Source organism: Colletes latitarsis, chromosome 8 (genome assembly GCF_051014445.1).
Source record: "Colletes latitarsis isolate SP2378_abdomen chromosome 8, iyColLati1, whole genome shotgun sequence".
Taxonomy (NCBI): Eukaryota; Metazoa; Arthropoda; class Insecta; order Hymenoptera; family Colletidae; genus Colletes; species Colletes latitarsis.
Window position 1 is genome coordinate 33,759,144 of NC_135141.1, and position 16,441 is coordinate 33,775,584.

General features: G+C 34.2%; 5 protein-coding genes across 9 annotated transcripts in view; all 5 read left to right on the forward strand.

Moving 5' to 3' along the window:
* The first annotated feature begins 553 nt into the window (after positions 1-553).
* Ccs (copper chaperone for superoxide dismutase) lies at positions 554-2,897 on the forward strand. 4 transcript variants are annotated; one of them, XM_076770214.1, is made up of 7 exons: positions 562-860; positions 929-1,127; positions 1,217-1,406; positions 1,483-1,549; positions 1,632-1,813; positions 1,895-2,046; positions 2,320-2,893. In XM_076770214.1, exons 1-7 carry the CDS (start codon positions 846-848, stop codon positions 2,328-2,330), a joined length of 816 nt encoding a protein of 271 aa, XP_076626329.1. In that variant the 5' UTR covers positions 562-845; the 3' UTR covers positions 2,331-2,893. The 4 variants fall into 4 exon arrangements, with proteins under 4 accessions (XP_076626332.1, XP_076626329.1, XP_076626328.1 ...); XM_076770215.1 differs by having other exon boundaries at positions 565-860; positions 1,895-2,037; positions 2,320-2,889; XM_076770217.1 differs by lacking the exon at positions 1,895-2,046 and having other exon boundaries at positions 554-860; positions 2,320-2,897.
* A 1,494-nt stretch (positions 2,898-4,391) lies between these two features.
* Spf30 (Splicing factor 30) lies at positions 4,392-6,554 on the forward strand. Its single transcript, XM_076770218.1, has 5 exons — positions 4,392-4,571; positions 4,694-4,917; positions 5,231-5,380; positions 5,825-5,975; positions 6,050-6,554. Exons 1-5 carry the CDS (start codon positions 4,533-4,535, stop codon positions 6,191-6,193), a joined length of 708 nt encoding a protein of 235 aa, XP_076626333.1. The 5' UTR covers positions 4,392-4,532; the 3' UTR covers positions 6,194-6,554.
* A 610-nt stretch (positions 6,555-7,164) lies between these two features.
* Positions 7,165-11,054, forward strand: LOC143344301 (solute carrier family 12 member 8). Its single transcript, XM_076770211.1, has 10 exons — positions 7,165-7,915; positions 7,985-8,165; positions 8,248-8,393; positions 8,454-8,685; positions 8,782-8,983; positions 9,048-9,282; positions 9,353-9,673; positions 9,748-9,906; positions 9,975-10,153; positions 10,236-11,054. Exons 1-10 carry the CDS (start codon positions 7,709-7,711, stop codon positions 10,393-10,395), a joined length of 2,022 nt encoding a protein of 673 aa, XP_076626326.1. The 5' UTR covers positions 7,165-7,708; the 3' UTR covers positions 10,396-11,054.
* Positions 11,055-11,165: 111 nt separating this feature from the next.
* Elp3 (elongator complex protein 3) lies at positions 11,166-13,711 on the forward strand. The gene is made up of 9 exons (XM_076770212.1): positions 11,166-11,329; positions 11,468-11,709; positions 11,780-11,983; positions 12,059-12,312; positions 12,391-12,580; positions 12,658-12,875; positions 12,939-13,199; positions 13,270-13,451; positions 13,527-13,711. Exons 1-9 carry the CDS (start codon positions 11,311-11,313, stop codon positions 13,610-13,612), a joined length of 1,656 nt encoding a protein of 551 aa, XP_076626327.1. The 5' UTR covers positions 11,166-11,310; the 3' UTR covers positions 13,613-13,711.
* A 296-nt stretch (positions 13,712-14,007) lies between these two features.
* The window catches only part of Plx (PTB_TBC1D1_like and TBC domain-containing protein plx), a 33,940-nt gene continuing 31,506 nt past the window's right edge, over positions 14,008-16,441 (forward strand). Inside the window, exon 1 of one of the 2 annotated variants that reach the window (XM_076771985.1) lies at positions 14,008-14,275. The gene's annotated coding sequence lies outside the window, so the exon portion shown is untranslated. Of the gene's footprint in view, positions 14,276-15,848; positions 16,054-16,441 lie in introns of those variants that run through there. The other variant, XM_076771986.1, reaches the window with a different exon arrangement.

Below are 16,441 nucleotides of genomic sequence, written 5' to 3' on the forward strand. Positions count from 1 at the left end.
CCCTCTGGTGCTAAAAAGCCCAAGCTTGTCGAGAAATCCATCTAGCGTGGGCAATACGAACTATTCCACGACAAACTTGGGCGTTTTAGCACCAGAGGGTTTGAAGTCGAAAAATAAGTTCCATCTATCGTTGTAAATAACGAACTATTTCACGAGAAATTTGGGCGTTTTACCATCCAGATTTCTAAATCTTATAGCTAAGGGAGTCAGATTCGATAAAAGTTATGCAAGTTACTAATTACATATAATAATTACGATGTTATAGGGAAAGAGTCGATATGAGAAAATATGTAAAAATACCAAATAAGAAATACAGCGGACTAATGAACGTCTATTAAAAAATTATGATGTTTTATTTGCACTTTACAGTCATTTGCCTTTTAACTGAAAAAAGTGTAAAACTCTATCTTATCTTATCATTTACAATTTTATTTTCATTTTTTTATGAAAATAAAACTGTAATAAATTCTTATAGCATCTTTGTTTTCTATCTCGCACGGATTTTATTTTTTTACCACTGTATACTGTACTCAAATGTTGATTACTGCTATCGAATTCGATTTAAAATAATTTTAATTACGTATCCTTCAATGGCAATCATTCTCTTTTAATATTTCACTTGAAAATTTAGTTAAACATTTAAACAAATGTACAAATTAACGTATGCACATTTATAACAGATATATTATCATTGGCTTCTACAATCTTATCGTATGATAGAGAACATAACCTGAAACGAGTAACGGCAATTCGGCGAATTGAAAGTTCGATTTGAATTCGTCTCGCAACGCAGAAAAGTTAAATTTATTATCTTATATTTAAAAATAATTTAAGTGGACGTCAAAATGACTACAGCAAAGGTAATTTAGGAAAGTAAATAGAATAATGCTTCGATAAATAATAATTTGTATGTATTTTATAATTTTAGATCGAATTTGCAGTGAACATGACTTGTCAAAAATGCGTTGATGCAGTGCGTAATAGTTTGACCGGTGTAAATGGAATTGAAAACATTGATATATCATTGGAAAAGGGAAATGTTGTGATCGAAACAAATTTACCATATTCTATACTTCAAGAAAAAATTGAACAATCTGGAAGGAAAGCCGTTTTAAAAGGATATGGAGGTAAAAAACAACAACGTTTAATGGAACATAAAATGTCAATGTAATAATGTTTTTCACAATGTAAAGTTTTATGATTATTTGTGTTATAGATCATTCTAGTGCTGTAGCAATGTTAGGTGGAAATTCTGGCTATAGTATAAATAATAAGATAATGGGGGTAATAAGATTTGCACAAACTCCTAATGGTTGTGTTATAGATGGTACAGTTGATGGTTTAAGTCCAGGAGAACACGGTATGCACATACACGAATGCGGTGATATTTCCAAAGGCTGTGACAAGTAAATACAGACGAGCATATCTACTCATATTTTCTACAATTTTTTACTCTTAACTACTTTTACATTTTACTTTTAGCGTTGGAGAACATTTCAATCCAAATAATACAGTACATGGTGGACCTGACGATGATGTACATAAACGGGTAAAAATTAAAGCTCTTATTATTAATATAAATATAAAACGTATCGTTGATTAATATATAAAAAAATATTCATTATTTATAGCATGTGGGAGATCTTGGAAATATAACCGTAAATAACTTTGGTAGAGCTACTTTTAGAAGAACGGACAAACTCATAGAAGTACCTGATATAATTGGAAGATCTTTAGTTATAACAGAAAGTCCAGATGATTTGGGGAAAGGAAATTGTCCAGAATCTAAAATACATGGGAATAGTGGAAATAGGTAAAAATTTCCATTATATTCATAGGATTAATGTAATTGTGCCTAGCTTACAGTATTTTAAGTTTGTTTAAAATATTTTAGAGTGGCTTGTGGTATTATTGCTCGTTCATCTAGTTTGTTTCAAAATACAAAAAAAATTTGCGCTTGCGACGGACTTACCCTGTGGGACGAAAGGGAGAAAGTACTTTCAAATAAACAGGAGTCTAGTGATTATTCTAGAGCAAGTAATACATGTATTGCATTTTAAATCTTTTAGTAACTTTACACTATGATAGAAAATATAACGGTCTAGTCATATTTATACAGTTTGATGATTTATGTTTTATTGCATGTTTTCTACAAATGTATATTGTAATTATTTGTTTATTTAAAAAAAAAAGAAAATAGTAACAGATCTTATTTGGTTATATATAATTTATGAATTACATTTCGTTTACAATGTATGAAACAATTTATTTACATAATTAATCCTTTTTAATGAAACCTTGCATTTTCTCCTTTTTCAGCAAAATTGTAAATAATATCAAGAAAACACATTGAATTTCAAAAAATGAAACACATGAATCATTCCAGTAAAGTATTGTATGTATACTATAGATACATTATTAGATACTTTACATCGTTTAAGAATTTACATTGGGCTTTAGTTTACCTATTTTTACAATATGTTATTATATTTTTATATGGTTGTAAAAATAAAGAGTTGTTAATGTAATAATCTATTATTATATAACTTATCAAAAACTTACATCAGTTATACGTAAAATATTTAAAAGAAAATGAAACTTTGGGCAAAGAAATTACAAAAGAGAAGACTGAAGTTGTTTTTAGATGTAATTTATTTATCATAATATTATCTATTAATCACAATAATTGTCAGATCTCAGTGTAAACAATTGTCCAAAATAATGCAAACATTTAAAAAACGTATATGGATTAATAAAGCTATAGTGTAATATATTGATGTAAATATATATACATATATATGTATAATTTCTTTATAGATGATTCATATAAATCTTTTAACTATAAATAAATAATGTAATGTATAAATAATAATTCTAACCACTGATGTAAAAAATGTCTAAAACCATTCAGAAAATATTTCACTGTCCATTCAAATTATCTAACTAATTTTAATACATAATTAATATTGTATTTACGTTATTATTTTTTAAAACACTTTTTTACTTTTTCCAATTATCAAAACTGGAAGTTGATGGCATCCAGTAGTATTTCCACAGAGAAGCGTGGTAACATGATCTTTGCTAATTTTGCAACTTGGTACTGCTCTTTCGTGCCGGGAAGCTGAAGTTTTCTGTGACAATGCTTTACACGATATACTTGTTTCATCGATGTTACATGTATTTTGTAACGCGCAACCCTTCTCAATTAAAAATTTATGAAGGTCTGTGGTTAAGCTTTCAGTAGCAATGTTGCTTGTTGAAAGTTTCTCCCCTGAGACATTTAATTCTCTGATACCGTGCCGTGACTTGAATTTTTCTAACCAACCACTGCTTGCTTTAAAGTTTGGATTTCCTTTTAGTTTTTCATTGAATTCTAATGCCTTTTCACACAGAATGGGCCCAGATATTGGCACGCCTTTCTCTCGATTTTGCAGAAACCATTGAAACACAGCATCGTCTACATTTTTATTCTTTGGCACCATTAAACTTTTTCTATTGGTAGAAACATCTAAAGAATCCGCCTGAAGTAAATAATTTTCAATGGCACATTTCTGATTTTTAATGCCAGTGATCGTAGCTTTCCCGATGCCATATATTTTGGCTAATTTTGCGGCACTCTCGCCATTTTCCAACTTTTGAATTATCTCGTGTTTTGTTTTTATACTCAACACTACACGTTTCCGTTTCGACGCCATTATTGTTGCAAGTGGGCAAGTGGGCAGGTCAAATATGAGGAAATCTTTCAGGCGATATAACGAATGTATTTAACACTAATTTGACACATATTGTAATGTAATTCTCCAACTTTTGTACACTTTTCTAAATTTATCAACTCACACACTTATTCTTTATTCTTTTCTGCTATACATGTACAGTCAGTCACAGCCAGAATTGTACACTACACGATAAAAAGATATTTGACTCGACAACGAAGTTCAAAAATGATTTGGAAACAGATAATATATGATGAATATATTTTTATCTATTCTTTGGTAATATCAAATGAAATGAAATTTCTCAAACATGAAAAAGATAATGTTGATACGATTCAGTCTGGAAAACATCTCGCAGCTAAAGTCATACGTCTGCGGGAAATTGTTTAAAAGTTTTTCTTATATTATCGAATTTCTAAATAAAAATGGAGATTTTGGGAACCGTAATATTTTTTCCCTCTCAAATTTCATGTAGACAACGTCTTGTCCGATCATTTGAATTCTGTGTCTAGCGATTGAACGGATCTCTCGAAAAGTAATTATGTTTTACGGGTAAAAAAACGACATATTTTAATACGGTTTGCTTTGACGTTTTAGTATCGGTAAAATTTGCAAATCTTTACTATTTTCTAATTTGGCGGTATCAAAGCGCCATCTTACGAATTGTTATAAGTTTATCAGATTTGTGTATGTTGAGGGGAGGGTGTTCACCAGTATTCGCTTTTACTTGCTTTTCTGACAGTAGTGTTAGGAAAGAAAAGAACGGCTTGTGGACGTTATTTTTGCATTCGTTAACACGCTGTTGATTCGGTCCTCATCATGGACGATTTACAAAACTACAAACTGCAGCTACAGCAGGTAAAAATATAGTTTTTCATTTAACCTTACCTAAATGGTGGAATGGCGAGTCCATTTTTGGCGATCCCTTCGTTGTTTATGAAGTTACAATTGCAAATGACATTTACGTTTTACCGATTTAGGTGGAAGCAGCTCTCACCACGGATCCTACTAACGAAGAGCTCCTGAAATTGAAAATTGATCTCGAGGAAGTAATAGAGCTGACACACGATTTAATTAAATCACAACAACAGGAAAAAAGGCAAGCCAATGGCATGGATGCTAAAGATCCTATTTTACTTGCAGTTCTGGCCAATAAATGGAAAGTTGGTGATCAGTGCATGGCACCCTGGAGCGAGGATGGCAAGTAAGTAGTTATCACGTACAGTGCCAAAGATAATTATTGGCACAGAATGGTTCAGCATACTACGAGTCTCGTTGTAATTTTTTTAACATTGAGATAATGCCACAAACAGGAAATAACAAAGTAATATCGCAGGGAAAATGAAACATTTGCAAATGATTTCCTTTGTGTTTCTAACTAGTTTTATTCTGAGAATTGTTCTGTGTCGATACTTATTTATCTAACAAGGAATGAACTACATACCTTTAACATTAATCGATCGATACAGTTTTGGATGAATTAATAACGTTTTATAGTTGTTATCTATTTTTTTCAGATATTATGAAGCAACCATAGATGCAATCAGTGAGGATGGTGTTGTTAATGTAACTTTTAATGAATACAAAAACACAGATGTCACGATGCTTAGTCAGCTAAAATCGGTAGCCAAAAGGCCAGCATCAGATTGGGCAGATCAGAAGTCAAAGTAAGTTGTTTGTAGTAGTATATATTGATTTTATTCATTAGTAGTTTATAATTGACACAATCTCCCTTGCAATTTTGAGCATGTATCAGATTTTGAGGAACATTGTGGGACAAATTTTACATAAAACAATGATTACTAATTGTTCATTTCTTTCCTCATTCCTTTATTCCCAATTGGCCATGATAATCACTCCACTGTATGATGTGCCCTGATCTGAAATTCCATTATTGTTCATTTATCTCTTGATGTCGCACTGTTCATATACATCACCGGAACCCAGAAAAAGGTAATAGGCATTTTACAGAATAGTTGGAACTACTAATTTTTTTTTAATTACAGAATCACTGTCATTTCTCATATTTAACAAATAAAAAATATTCATACGCCAGTATGTTGTCCAAACAGAAATATACTTTTGGTAAATAAACTTATTAAATTTTCCAGAAAAATGCAAGCTGCTGCAGTAGCAGGTTCAGATCCTAACAAGCAAAGAGAATACCTTAAGAAAAAGAAACAAAGAAAACTCCAACGATTTAAAGAACTTGAAGAGGAACGGGAAATGGAGAAAAACAAATGGCTAGCATTTACAAATAAGGTATTGATAATTTTAAACTGCTATGAATAAATTGGACTTTTATTAATGTCTTATTTCTTGTACTATACGAACAGTCTTCGAAGAAAGGTGTAATTAAGAAGAGTATATTTGCAACGCCAGAAAATGTAAATGGCCGTGTCGGCATCGGCACGTGTGGTGTAAGCGGTCGAGAAATGACTAAATTCAGCAATGGCGAAAAATGGAGGAGAGGAGCATGAATACTATTGTAAATACACAAATTAATATTTCGTGAGATAGAACTATCAATTATTGTTATATTACACCGATTTCAGTTTTCAAAAGAACTGAAGAAAAAAAAAGTATGTTTTGTGTTGAGAGAATGTTTCAACAGAGCACATGGACGAAGAGTGTGTAGCTGTATTTTGAAATTGTGCATAGATATTATGTTATGAAGGAACGATGACCTCAATAAATCCCGAAGTTATCTGGATTTTTTACCTTCTTGAAATGTATGATTGTCATGAATGAATGTATTTCTAGATTAATACATTTATGTGGGTATGATTTGTTTGTAATCTATAATTGATATGAATAAATGTATATTTTAAATCCAAATAATCTTTAGATTTGATTAAATATTTTTACCCCCTGTCGATTTTTCTTAAAAATTCCTTTTTCATTTTTAATAATTTTGTTTGACGCCCTACAGAAAAGTTGTCTAATACTTTTTTGTAGGTACTCATGAGCTCTACTTCAGGAAAAAGTTCCATTGAAATATATTCGTTATTGTAGGAGTTATGGTTGTTTGAAAATTAGATCATTTTTATCGAGTTTTTCTCAGTTTACGGAGTCAAGGATCAACTTTTCGAATATTTTTGGAATTTCTACATATTCTTCGCCAAAATACGCGTTGTTTGCATTTTGAAACATTAAAATCCTCCAATCCGTTCAGAAGTTATAATGTTTTAAACATACGCATGAAATTTCAAGCGAATATTTTTGTATGTTTAAAACATTATAACTTCTGAACGGATTGGAGGATTTTAATGTTTAAAAATGCAAACAACGCGTATTTTGGTGAAGAATATGTGGAAATCCTATTATTATATCTCTAAGTATAGGAAAGGCTCTCATTCACGTTCTTTATCGAATTCCCGAAGTTGCATGAGGTGCTGACCTAGCGTAATATGTAGCTCGTGCGGTAAGATATGTTCGTCGTTACTAATGTCGACGTCGATGCACTGAATTATGCCAGATCTGGCCACACTGCATGTTAGTGAATACCGTTCGTTAGAAAAATAAAAAATGGTCAATCTATCGTGGAACACGTCACCAGTAGGTGATACATTTAAAGTGATTAGGGTGATATAAGGTGGTGAATAAACTGAAGAAGATGAATTTTTCCAAATTACGATATCAATGTAAAGGCCTACAATATTTATCGCTTTGTTTAAATGCAGGAATTGTATTCTGACCTATCCTAATAAATATTATCAACAAACACTAAGTATATCTAATATATTTTCACTTGCTATGATGGTAAAATAACTTGCTGATTTTATCATAATCGCATTGTCGACTATAAAACTTTTCTTTAGAAGTATTGGAAAAACACTTTGTACTTCTGTAACTAATTCAGACATGATAACACTTACAATAAACCTTTATCATTATCTGTCAAGTTTGCTACTTCTGTAAAGCTGGAATTGAAAATAGGAGACTGATATAATTGTTAACAAGAAGTAGTATATTATAAACAATATTGCATTTGTATGAAAGAAACTATGGGGTCAAATGAAAGAAAAGAATTACCAAATGGAAATACCATGAGCAATAGGGACATAGATTGGTCCAGATATGGTTTACACAATACAGAAATGCAAAGAAATAACGAAACACGGAGGAACAATGGAGAGTACGAAGAACTTGGACCTGAAATGTATCAAACTGGAGCAAATGAATTATTTGCACAAGAATATGTAAGCGAGTAAATGAGAATGTAATTACATTAATGCTCGTGTTTCTCTCTTGAAATATGTATTTTTCAGAGTTCCGATCCTTGGTGGAAATCAAACTTTTTCATTTCTCAACCTGTATTATTTGGAACGTGGGATGGTGTATTTACATCTTGTCTTATTAACATCTTTGGAGTTATTGTATTTTTAAGATCAGGATGGATTGTAGGACAAGCTGGTGTTCTTAATGCTATACTAATAATCTTGTCTACAGGTAATAACAATAGTACTTTTAAGTATCGATAATTATACACGATGACTAAATAATTATACGATACATTTTATCATTGTTTCAGTGTGTATAGCATTAGTGACTGTGTTGTCTGCTGTGGGAATATGTGAACGATGTAGAGTAGAAAGTGGAGGAGTGTACTTTTTACTGTCACACGTGTTGGGATCAAGATTTGGTGGATCTATAGGATTACTATATTGTTTCGGACAGGTAAGATAATTTATACTGTGATAACATTATTCCAAGGTGTACTTTAAAACTTTCTTTTAGGCAGTGGGTTGTGCACTAAACGTTCTAGGTTTTGGAGAATCTATGGCTGGTCTGGTGGGCTTAGAATCTGCTTGGGCAGAACGTGGTTTTGCTTGCGCAGCTGTTATCTTGTTGTCTATTATCAATGTTGCCGGTGTCAAGTGGGTTATAAAACTCCAATTTATTTTGTTGTTAATTTTACTTCTGGCTGGGGTAGACTTTATAGTTGGAAGTTTTACACATGTGAATGTTGGTAAGACGACCTTATGCTGTTTATGATACTTTCGTTTCTGAAACACTCGTACATGTTAGTGGTAACATATAATACGTGATTTTGTAAATATCGTAGAGGCTGGTTTCGAGGGTTGGTTGTCAGGAAATTTAAGAAACAATACGTTTCCTTACTATCAAAATGGGTACAGTTGGTTTACAGTTTTTGGTGTATTCTTTCCCACGGTAACTGGCGTTTTAGCTGGTATTAATATGAGCGGAGATCTGAGGCATCCATCCACTGATATTCCTAATGGCACCCTAGCTGCAGTAGGAACCGGGTAAAAATCATAATTAATCATACATCGTTTTAATATTAATTGCAAATTGCCAATTTAATTTCAGAACGGTTTTGTATCTATGCTTTATAATGTTCCTCGCGGCAACTTGTACCCGTAACACTCTTCTTACGAATTTTATGATCGCGTCAACGGTATCAGCAATTTCAGTATTGCTGTTGGCAGGTCTTTACGTGTCGTCGTTTAGCAGTTGTTTAGGTGCTATGTACGGCACGCCTCGTGTTCTTCAGTCTATTGCTAGTCAAAATGTTATACCGGGAATGAGTTGTTTACAAAGAGGGGTGAGCATATCTTTGTAATTTATTACAAGGAGAACTAAATAACTGTATTAAAATTGTACAAATATTTCAGAGAGGGCCGAACAAGGTACCTATATACGCAATGTTAGTGGTCGCCGTTGTTACATTGACATTCATCATTACTGGTCAGATCAACACACTCGCTCCAATTGTCACAATGCCTTTTCTCTTGACATATGCATGCTTAGATTACGCGTATTTCGCTCTCGCGCAAACATTCGATATACAATTGACTCGAGAGCAAAGATTCCGCACACAATCTCCGACGTTTGATCGTAATTATGGTTGTACGAGTAGAAATAATTCGATAACAGATACGAATAATGATTTGGATAATTTATTTCCTGAAAGAATAAGGCATAAAAATCTTATCGTAAGTATATACGCATATTTCAATGATTATTGTACTATGGTAAAAGTGAAAAAATATTCTTCGATTATTCGCAGAGAAATCCCAGCATTGAAAGTAATGTCTATATAGATTCTTCGCCAAGTGTTGATGAAAACGGTAGCGTTGTGGAAAACTCGGAACGAAAAGTTCATATTCATAATAAGTTAGGAAATTGGTACAGTCCTTTGTGTAATAGATGGCTTTCGCTGTTAGGAGTAAGTTTCCGTCCTGAAACTCCTGAACCCTTTCACAAATTCAGTTTTAACAAGTATTTATCTTACAGTGCCTCGTAAAGTTACTTATTATGTTTCTTGTTCATTGGGGATACGCTATTGCAAACATTGTCGTCGTTTTTCTCGTTTGGAGTTACGTGGGTCACGCGAACCCTGCAGTTAAGCCAGGAGTTTCATCCGAATTTAAATTCTTTAATTGGCTGAAGATATCATTATTAAGGCTTATGGGGTATTTATTATTGGCATCGCTACAATAACTTTCTGGTGAAATATCTTAAGGAAATGTAAAACACTTTTGTTTTTAATCTTAGGAGAAAAGTTTATGACTATGAACAAATTGTTGTCACACCTGCTCACCCGGGTGTCGAAACATGTTCAGCCCAATTGAACGAGGAAAATGAAGATTTTGCTGGTAGGCGAAGGTACCATCAAACGGCTACAGTTACGGGACAATATGTCAGTGTCGAGTGAATGTAAAATACCGAAAGATAATTTAGAAAAATGTCTGATTAACGATGATTGTAATAATCAGGCAGGAGGAGTCGTGCGGAGATCATATTAATTTCGTGCCGTAGCCTACGATAAAATAATAGGAGCGTTGCAATTTCTAACGCTGTTAACCGCACAAAACTAGTCTAATTGAAACAATTTCATATCTTAGGCACAAAGGATTTTTTGTAAAGTGCAACAGAGTAGCCTTAAAAATACTAATCTATAAAGAAAAAAAAAGGGTATATGCAGCTGAATTATACAAAGAAATGTTAAATTTTTCTAACAATTTATGTGATGTATACCAGATGCAGTTGAAATAATGTACTGCCAGAAGGCATTTTTAAAATGCAGGGTCCATTTCTTCACTGAATTATTTTAATAATTGTGTCTTGTAATGTGAGATTATTTATTCTTTTATAGTCCTACTATTTCGTAGTTAGGTTTTAATTATAGTACCGTAAATATCATATGGATGTATCCGAGAAGAAATAACATTACGATATCATACTATTTATAACGAATATTGTGTAAATATGTAGTGATATATATTTATATGCTATTTAACATTTTTATATACGTCTCTGCAAAGACGAGTATGTTATTAACAAAATACACAAATATAGATTGCTAGAGAATAATGTTTTTGGTAATCGCAAATAGATTTACACCATTTTCATACTTATCGTGTTTTAAAAAATCATGGTCATTTTAATTGATACGTGTCGCCGCTAGATGAGTACAAGACGTTTACGAGTGTGAAGGTACATGTGTCATTTCAGTAGGTTAACCTAAAATTGAATCTTCTTTTCATAACAACAATAAGGCATTTTGAAGACAGACAGTTGAATAAACAACTATCGTCGTTTGCGCGAAGCGGTTTTTAAAAACACCATCATGGTTAAAAAAAGGAAAGGTAGGTAGTATTACGATTACGGCATCGATATGAAAATTTACGTTGCTATGTTTCGTTAACGATATACTGGTTCATTCGTTCGTTTAAAAAATAAATTCATATTCATTATTTTATGGTCGCACTTTGTTTCTTTTTTAGAATTCAAAGAGAGTAAAGAGGAACGTATGGTTATGACGATCGGAGAAATTATACAGGAACTACTGAAAGCGCACGCAGAAAATCGAGACATTGATTTAAATAAGCTAAAAACTCGAATCGCTTCTAAGTATGGCTTGGAAAATTCACCCAGATTGGTCGATATTATAGCAGCTGTACCTATCGATGCTAGAAGCATATTAGTACCAAAGTTGAAGGCAAAGCCCATTAGGACTGCTAGCGGTGTTAGTATCTTAATGTATTACAGTTTGCCAAGGAAATAGTAATTAACAAAGCTGTTACTAAACTTAACAGATAGCAGTCGTGGCTGTCATGTGCAAGCCGCACAGGTGCCCTCATATTAATATGACAGGAAACATTTGTGTCTATTGCCCCGGTGGACCTGATTCAGATTTTGAGTATTCGACTCAATCGTACACTGGATACGAGCCCACATCTATGAGGGCAATTCGTGCGAGATACAATCCATTTTTACAGACAAGGCATCGCGTTGAACAGGTGAAACCAAATACTTGCGAAACGTTTGTATATAACTAGAACTTTGCTACACAATGATGTTAAATATTGTTACAGCTGAAACAACTAGGGCACAGCGTAGATAAAATCGAATTCATTGTTATGGGAGGTACTTTCATGTCCTTGCCCGAAGACTACAGGGATTTTTTTATTCGAAATTTACACGATGCATTGTCTGGACACGTCAGTAGCAATGTTGACGAAGCGGTAAAATACTCTGAAAGAAGTAAAACGAAGTGTATTGGAATTACTATAGAAACACGACCCGATTATTGCCTTAAAAAACATCTTTCTGATATGTTGCGTTACGGGTATGTGTAATACAGAATCATTTATGAAAACAAGTTTTAATTCCTTCAATTTAAAGTTTGAGAAAATATTTGATATAGGTGTACTCGTTTAGAAATTGGCGTACAATCTGTGTACGAAGACATAGCTCGAGATACTAATAGAGGACACACTGTACGCGCAGTATCCGAGAGTTTTCAGTTATCAAAAGATGCTGGTTTTAAAGTAATAGCACACATGATGCCGGATTTACCAAATGTGGACATCGAAAGAGATATTAATCAATTCATTGTCAGTCATAATTTTGTTATTGGTTATTGTCTCCCCACTTCGATATTTCGTGCAGTTTCAAATTTTTGAATTTTTAGGAATTCTTTGAAAACCCTGCTTTTAGAGCAGATGGTCTAAAAATTTATCCGACATTAGTTATACGTGGTACTGGTTTGTATGAATTATGGAAAACTGGAAGGTATAAAAGTTATCCTCCAAGTGTTTTAGTTGATCTTATAGCCCGTATTTTGGCACTGATACCACCTTGGACACGCGTATATCGCGTACAACGAGATATACCTATGCCTTTAGTTAGGTAATTTTAATTATGATTCTGTTAATGTTTCCTTGTACTTATACTTTATATATATATATATAGTTCAGGCGTAGAACACGGGAATTTACGTGAATTGGCATTAGCAAGAATGAAGGATTTGGGAGTTGATTGCCGTGATGTAAGAACTCGAGAAGTGGGAATTCAAGAAATACATCATAAAGTACAGCCTTATGAAGTAGAACTTATACGTCGCGATTATGTTGCAAATGGTGGGTGGGAAACATTTTTGTCGTACGAAGATCCTACACAGGATATTTTGGTTGGTTTACTGAGGTTGAGAAAATGCTCTAGTGAGACTTTTAGGTAAAAGTATCATTTATTAGAAAATCTTTAAAACAGAATAACTGTATTGCTAATCGATTGATTTTTACAGGCCAGAACTCAAAGATAAATGTTCAATAGTCAGAGAACTTCATGTATATGGCAGTGTAGTCCCTGTAAATGCTCGTGATCCTACAAAATTTCAGCATCAAGGTTTCGGAATGCTATTAATGGAAGAAGCTGAAAGGATAGCAAGAGAGGAGCATCAATCTCATAAGATTTCCGTTATATCAGGTACAAGTAAAAATGAAATAGCTTTTTTTTCATTATTTTATGTTTACAAGAACTGTTGTAATAACTATTTTCTAGGCGTTGGAACACGGAACTATTACAGAAAGATGGGTTACGAACTCGACGGTCCGTACATGTCTAAAATGTTGGTAGATTGCAAATAAACTTGGATTACGTACATAGAATAAGAAACATGTAATTATTTTTCTTATCCTTTGTTACGAACAACCGAAACAGTCTTTTTATCAATAAAGAGAAATCGATACTTTGATGTAAATGGTGCTACAACATAAAACGATAACGTTTCCGTTATCGATCGTTTTATCAATCGTATAACGTAATCGTATTTGGTTTTGGGTTGAACGCACACACACATACGCTTATCGAGTGTTTTAAGTTTCGAATTTTCATTGTCTTAAAAACTTGGAATCATTTAAAAGCTGAAATTCGAACGACCAATCCTGATATGATGACTATGGGGATCCCCACCTCTTTTCGCGCCACCTGCAGTCACGAGTCGGAGAGAGTAAACAAAAGCGACTCGCATTCGTGACACCGCTGTCGATCGGTGAACATCGTGCTATCGTTGAAGCGGTTCGCGTTGTGATGTGTGTTGGTTCAAATTCGACTGTACCGCGTACGCGCAATTCGGCAAGAACGAATTACGGCGTGTTTGTTGAACGTTTCAGCATTCGTACAACGAGAACGAGGATGTCGAGCAAAGAGTGGATCGGTGAACGCTAGATGCGAGGACATTTTGGGCAAATCTTGTCAGGCGGTTTCCGAAGGGAAGCAGACAAAGTATCCTGGCGCCAAATCGTGAAAAGGTAAGCGAATCTCACGAAATTACGAACATTGATTGAAATTTAGGTTAGGTTGTAGGCGAAAATTTATTTCTCGTGTTTCGACTCGGTCGCGTTTCATTGCGCGACAGAGACGACTGCTTTCTCCGTGGTTTTGAAATTTAATATCGTTCGTGTTTCTGTTTCGCACCGTAAAAGTAACATATTGAAGCAGCGTGTACGCGATTTGACGTTCCGTTGAAAAATTCAGCGTTTTCGATAGTTGCACATTGCATCGTTAGCGAAGTTACGCTGTGCATAACGTTACAGTGTTATGTAAACAAAAAAGGAAACTCCTCCGACATTCGCGATTGCGATATACGTATGTACGTAATCCTGTTCTTCTATGGTCTTCGTCGGAGATGGACAAAATTTTATTCCGAATAATTTTTATTTATTTCATTGGTGTTCGATAACATACTTGATAACGGATTGTTTGAACCCTGCACACGTTTCTAAAACTCACATCCTTTAGACATTTGCAAGTAATAATTATCTTGATTGGAAGGCCAGGCTTACAAACATAGATAAACGTAATAATTGTTATCGATAAAAAGGAATGCAGTTAAAGTTCTTTTACGGTTGAATCATAAGTTTAGAAATTTTGCAGTAGAAACATTGGCTTTAATAATTGAAGTTATTTGCACGAATCTGATTATATTTCATTGAGTCATTGAAATTCGCAACTCAAAAGGATTGCCTTTGTTTTGTTACACTTAGTCAGGTAGAAAGATGATATCTTTCAATCGCGAAAGATAAATTCTCGACAGCTAATGCAGCGTACGTACGAGCACACAAAAATTTATTGACATCAGAATCTTTATATCAGACTTTGCGAAATACATGTGTTTTTGTCTAATATTAAGAAAAAATTGAAAAGTCAGGTTAGGCGACACACGGATGAAAAGCATTCTTAATAACATTCACGGTTACATAATTATTATTTTCATCATCGTAGTAGCGTTCGAAAATATTTCGTACAGGAAAACCGTAGACTCGCGAAGGGGAAATTCCTGAAAGGATCAGTATGCTTGCAAGGAGATAGATGGCGGAATGGTTAACGCGTTAGTCTGTTATTGGCAATAACAGAGGTCGAACAAGGAGAGGTCGCACCTGTGGGATCAACGATTTCATTCAAACATTTTCCGATGATTTTAGAGAAAATTACGAGCCTTTTCTTTTGCCAATGTTCGTTAGTTAGGAACATATTTAATTAGATAAAGTTAAAGTAACAAGTTGTAATTACCGATCGAAATCCATGATAAGTCCTGGTCGGACGATAATTGTTTCGCCCGTGGATGCGTTACGGGCGTCCACCGTGTCGTGCCTACGTGTTGCATTCTCCGATAATGTGTATCTCGCGTGTGTCTATCGCGGGCCACGAAAAACACGTTGTGTTTCGCGATAGTTTTGGCTCGATGCTCCCGATATATTCACAAAGTGGCCGCGAGTCATGAATTCGTCTCCGACCAGCCAATTGGACGACTCGCGATCTATAGTAAATATCCGGCTACTATTATTAAGTTTGTCCTTAACGATCGTTACGAGTATCGTCTCGCAACCATTAGCTCCCGTTGTACGAATGGCACCGGAGCCGTTCGCGAAACTCGCCAAGTTATCGGTTCGAGATCTTATGACGGCGGTGTGTTTACGTCATTCGTGTTAAGTGCCTTTAGGATTCGTGCGAAAGTCTGCCGGGAATACTATACATATAGCCGTCGCGACGATCCTGAAGAAACATCGTTGTAGCAAAGTATCGCTAGGTAAGCTTCGACGAGTTGCAAAACCAGTGTCGTAGAATAGTTATAATGACAGCGCACGTAACAATATAAATATACAGGATGAATTGCGTACTATGTTACAAGCTGCTTTCTCGAAGCCATTAGCAATACTGACAAAATTTCGTTTGAACGTTGCAACAGTGGGATGGACCCTTTTGTCGCATATGGGGTACTGTAAGGGTGAGGGAGAGGGCACGATTCCGCCTTCTATCAAGTAGAACGTTATACATATAAACTTGGCACATGGTTATGAACGAATTACATTGCTTTTTAGTAAACTGATATCAGCTTCGAGTAAACTTATATCGGAAACATTATATTTAGAAAGACTTGGCGTGGAGTTTGCGTTTCTGGATATTCTTCCTGATGA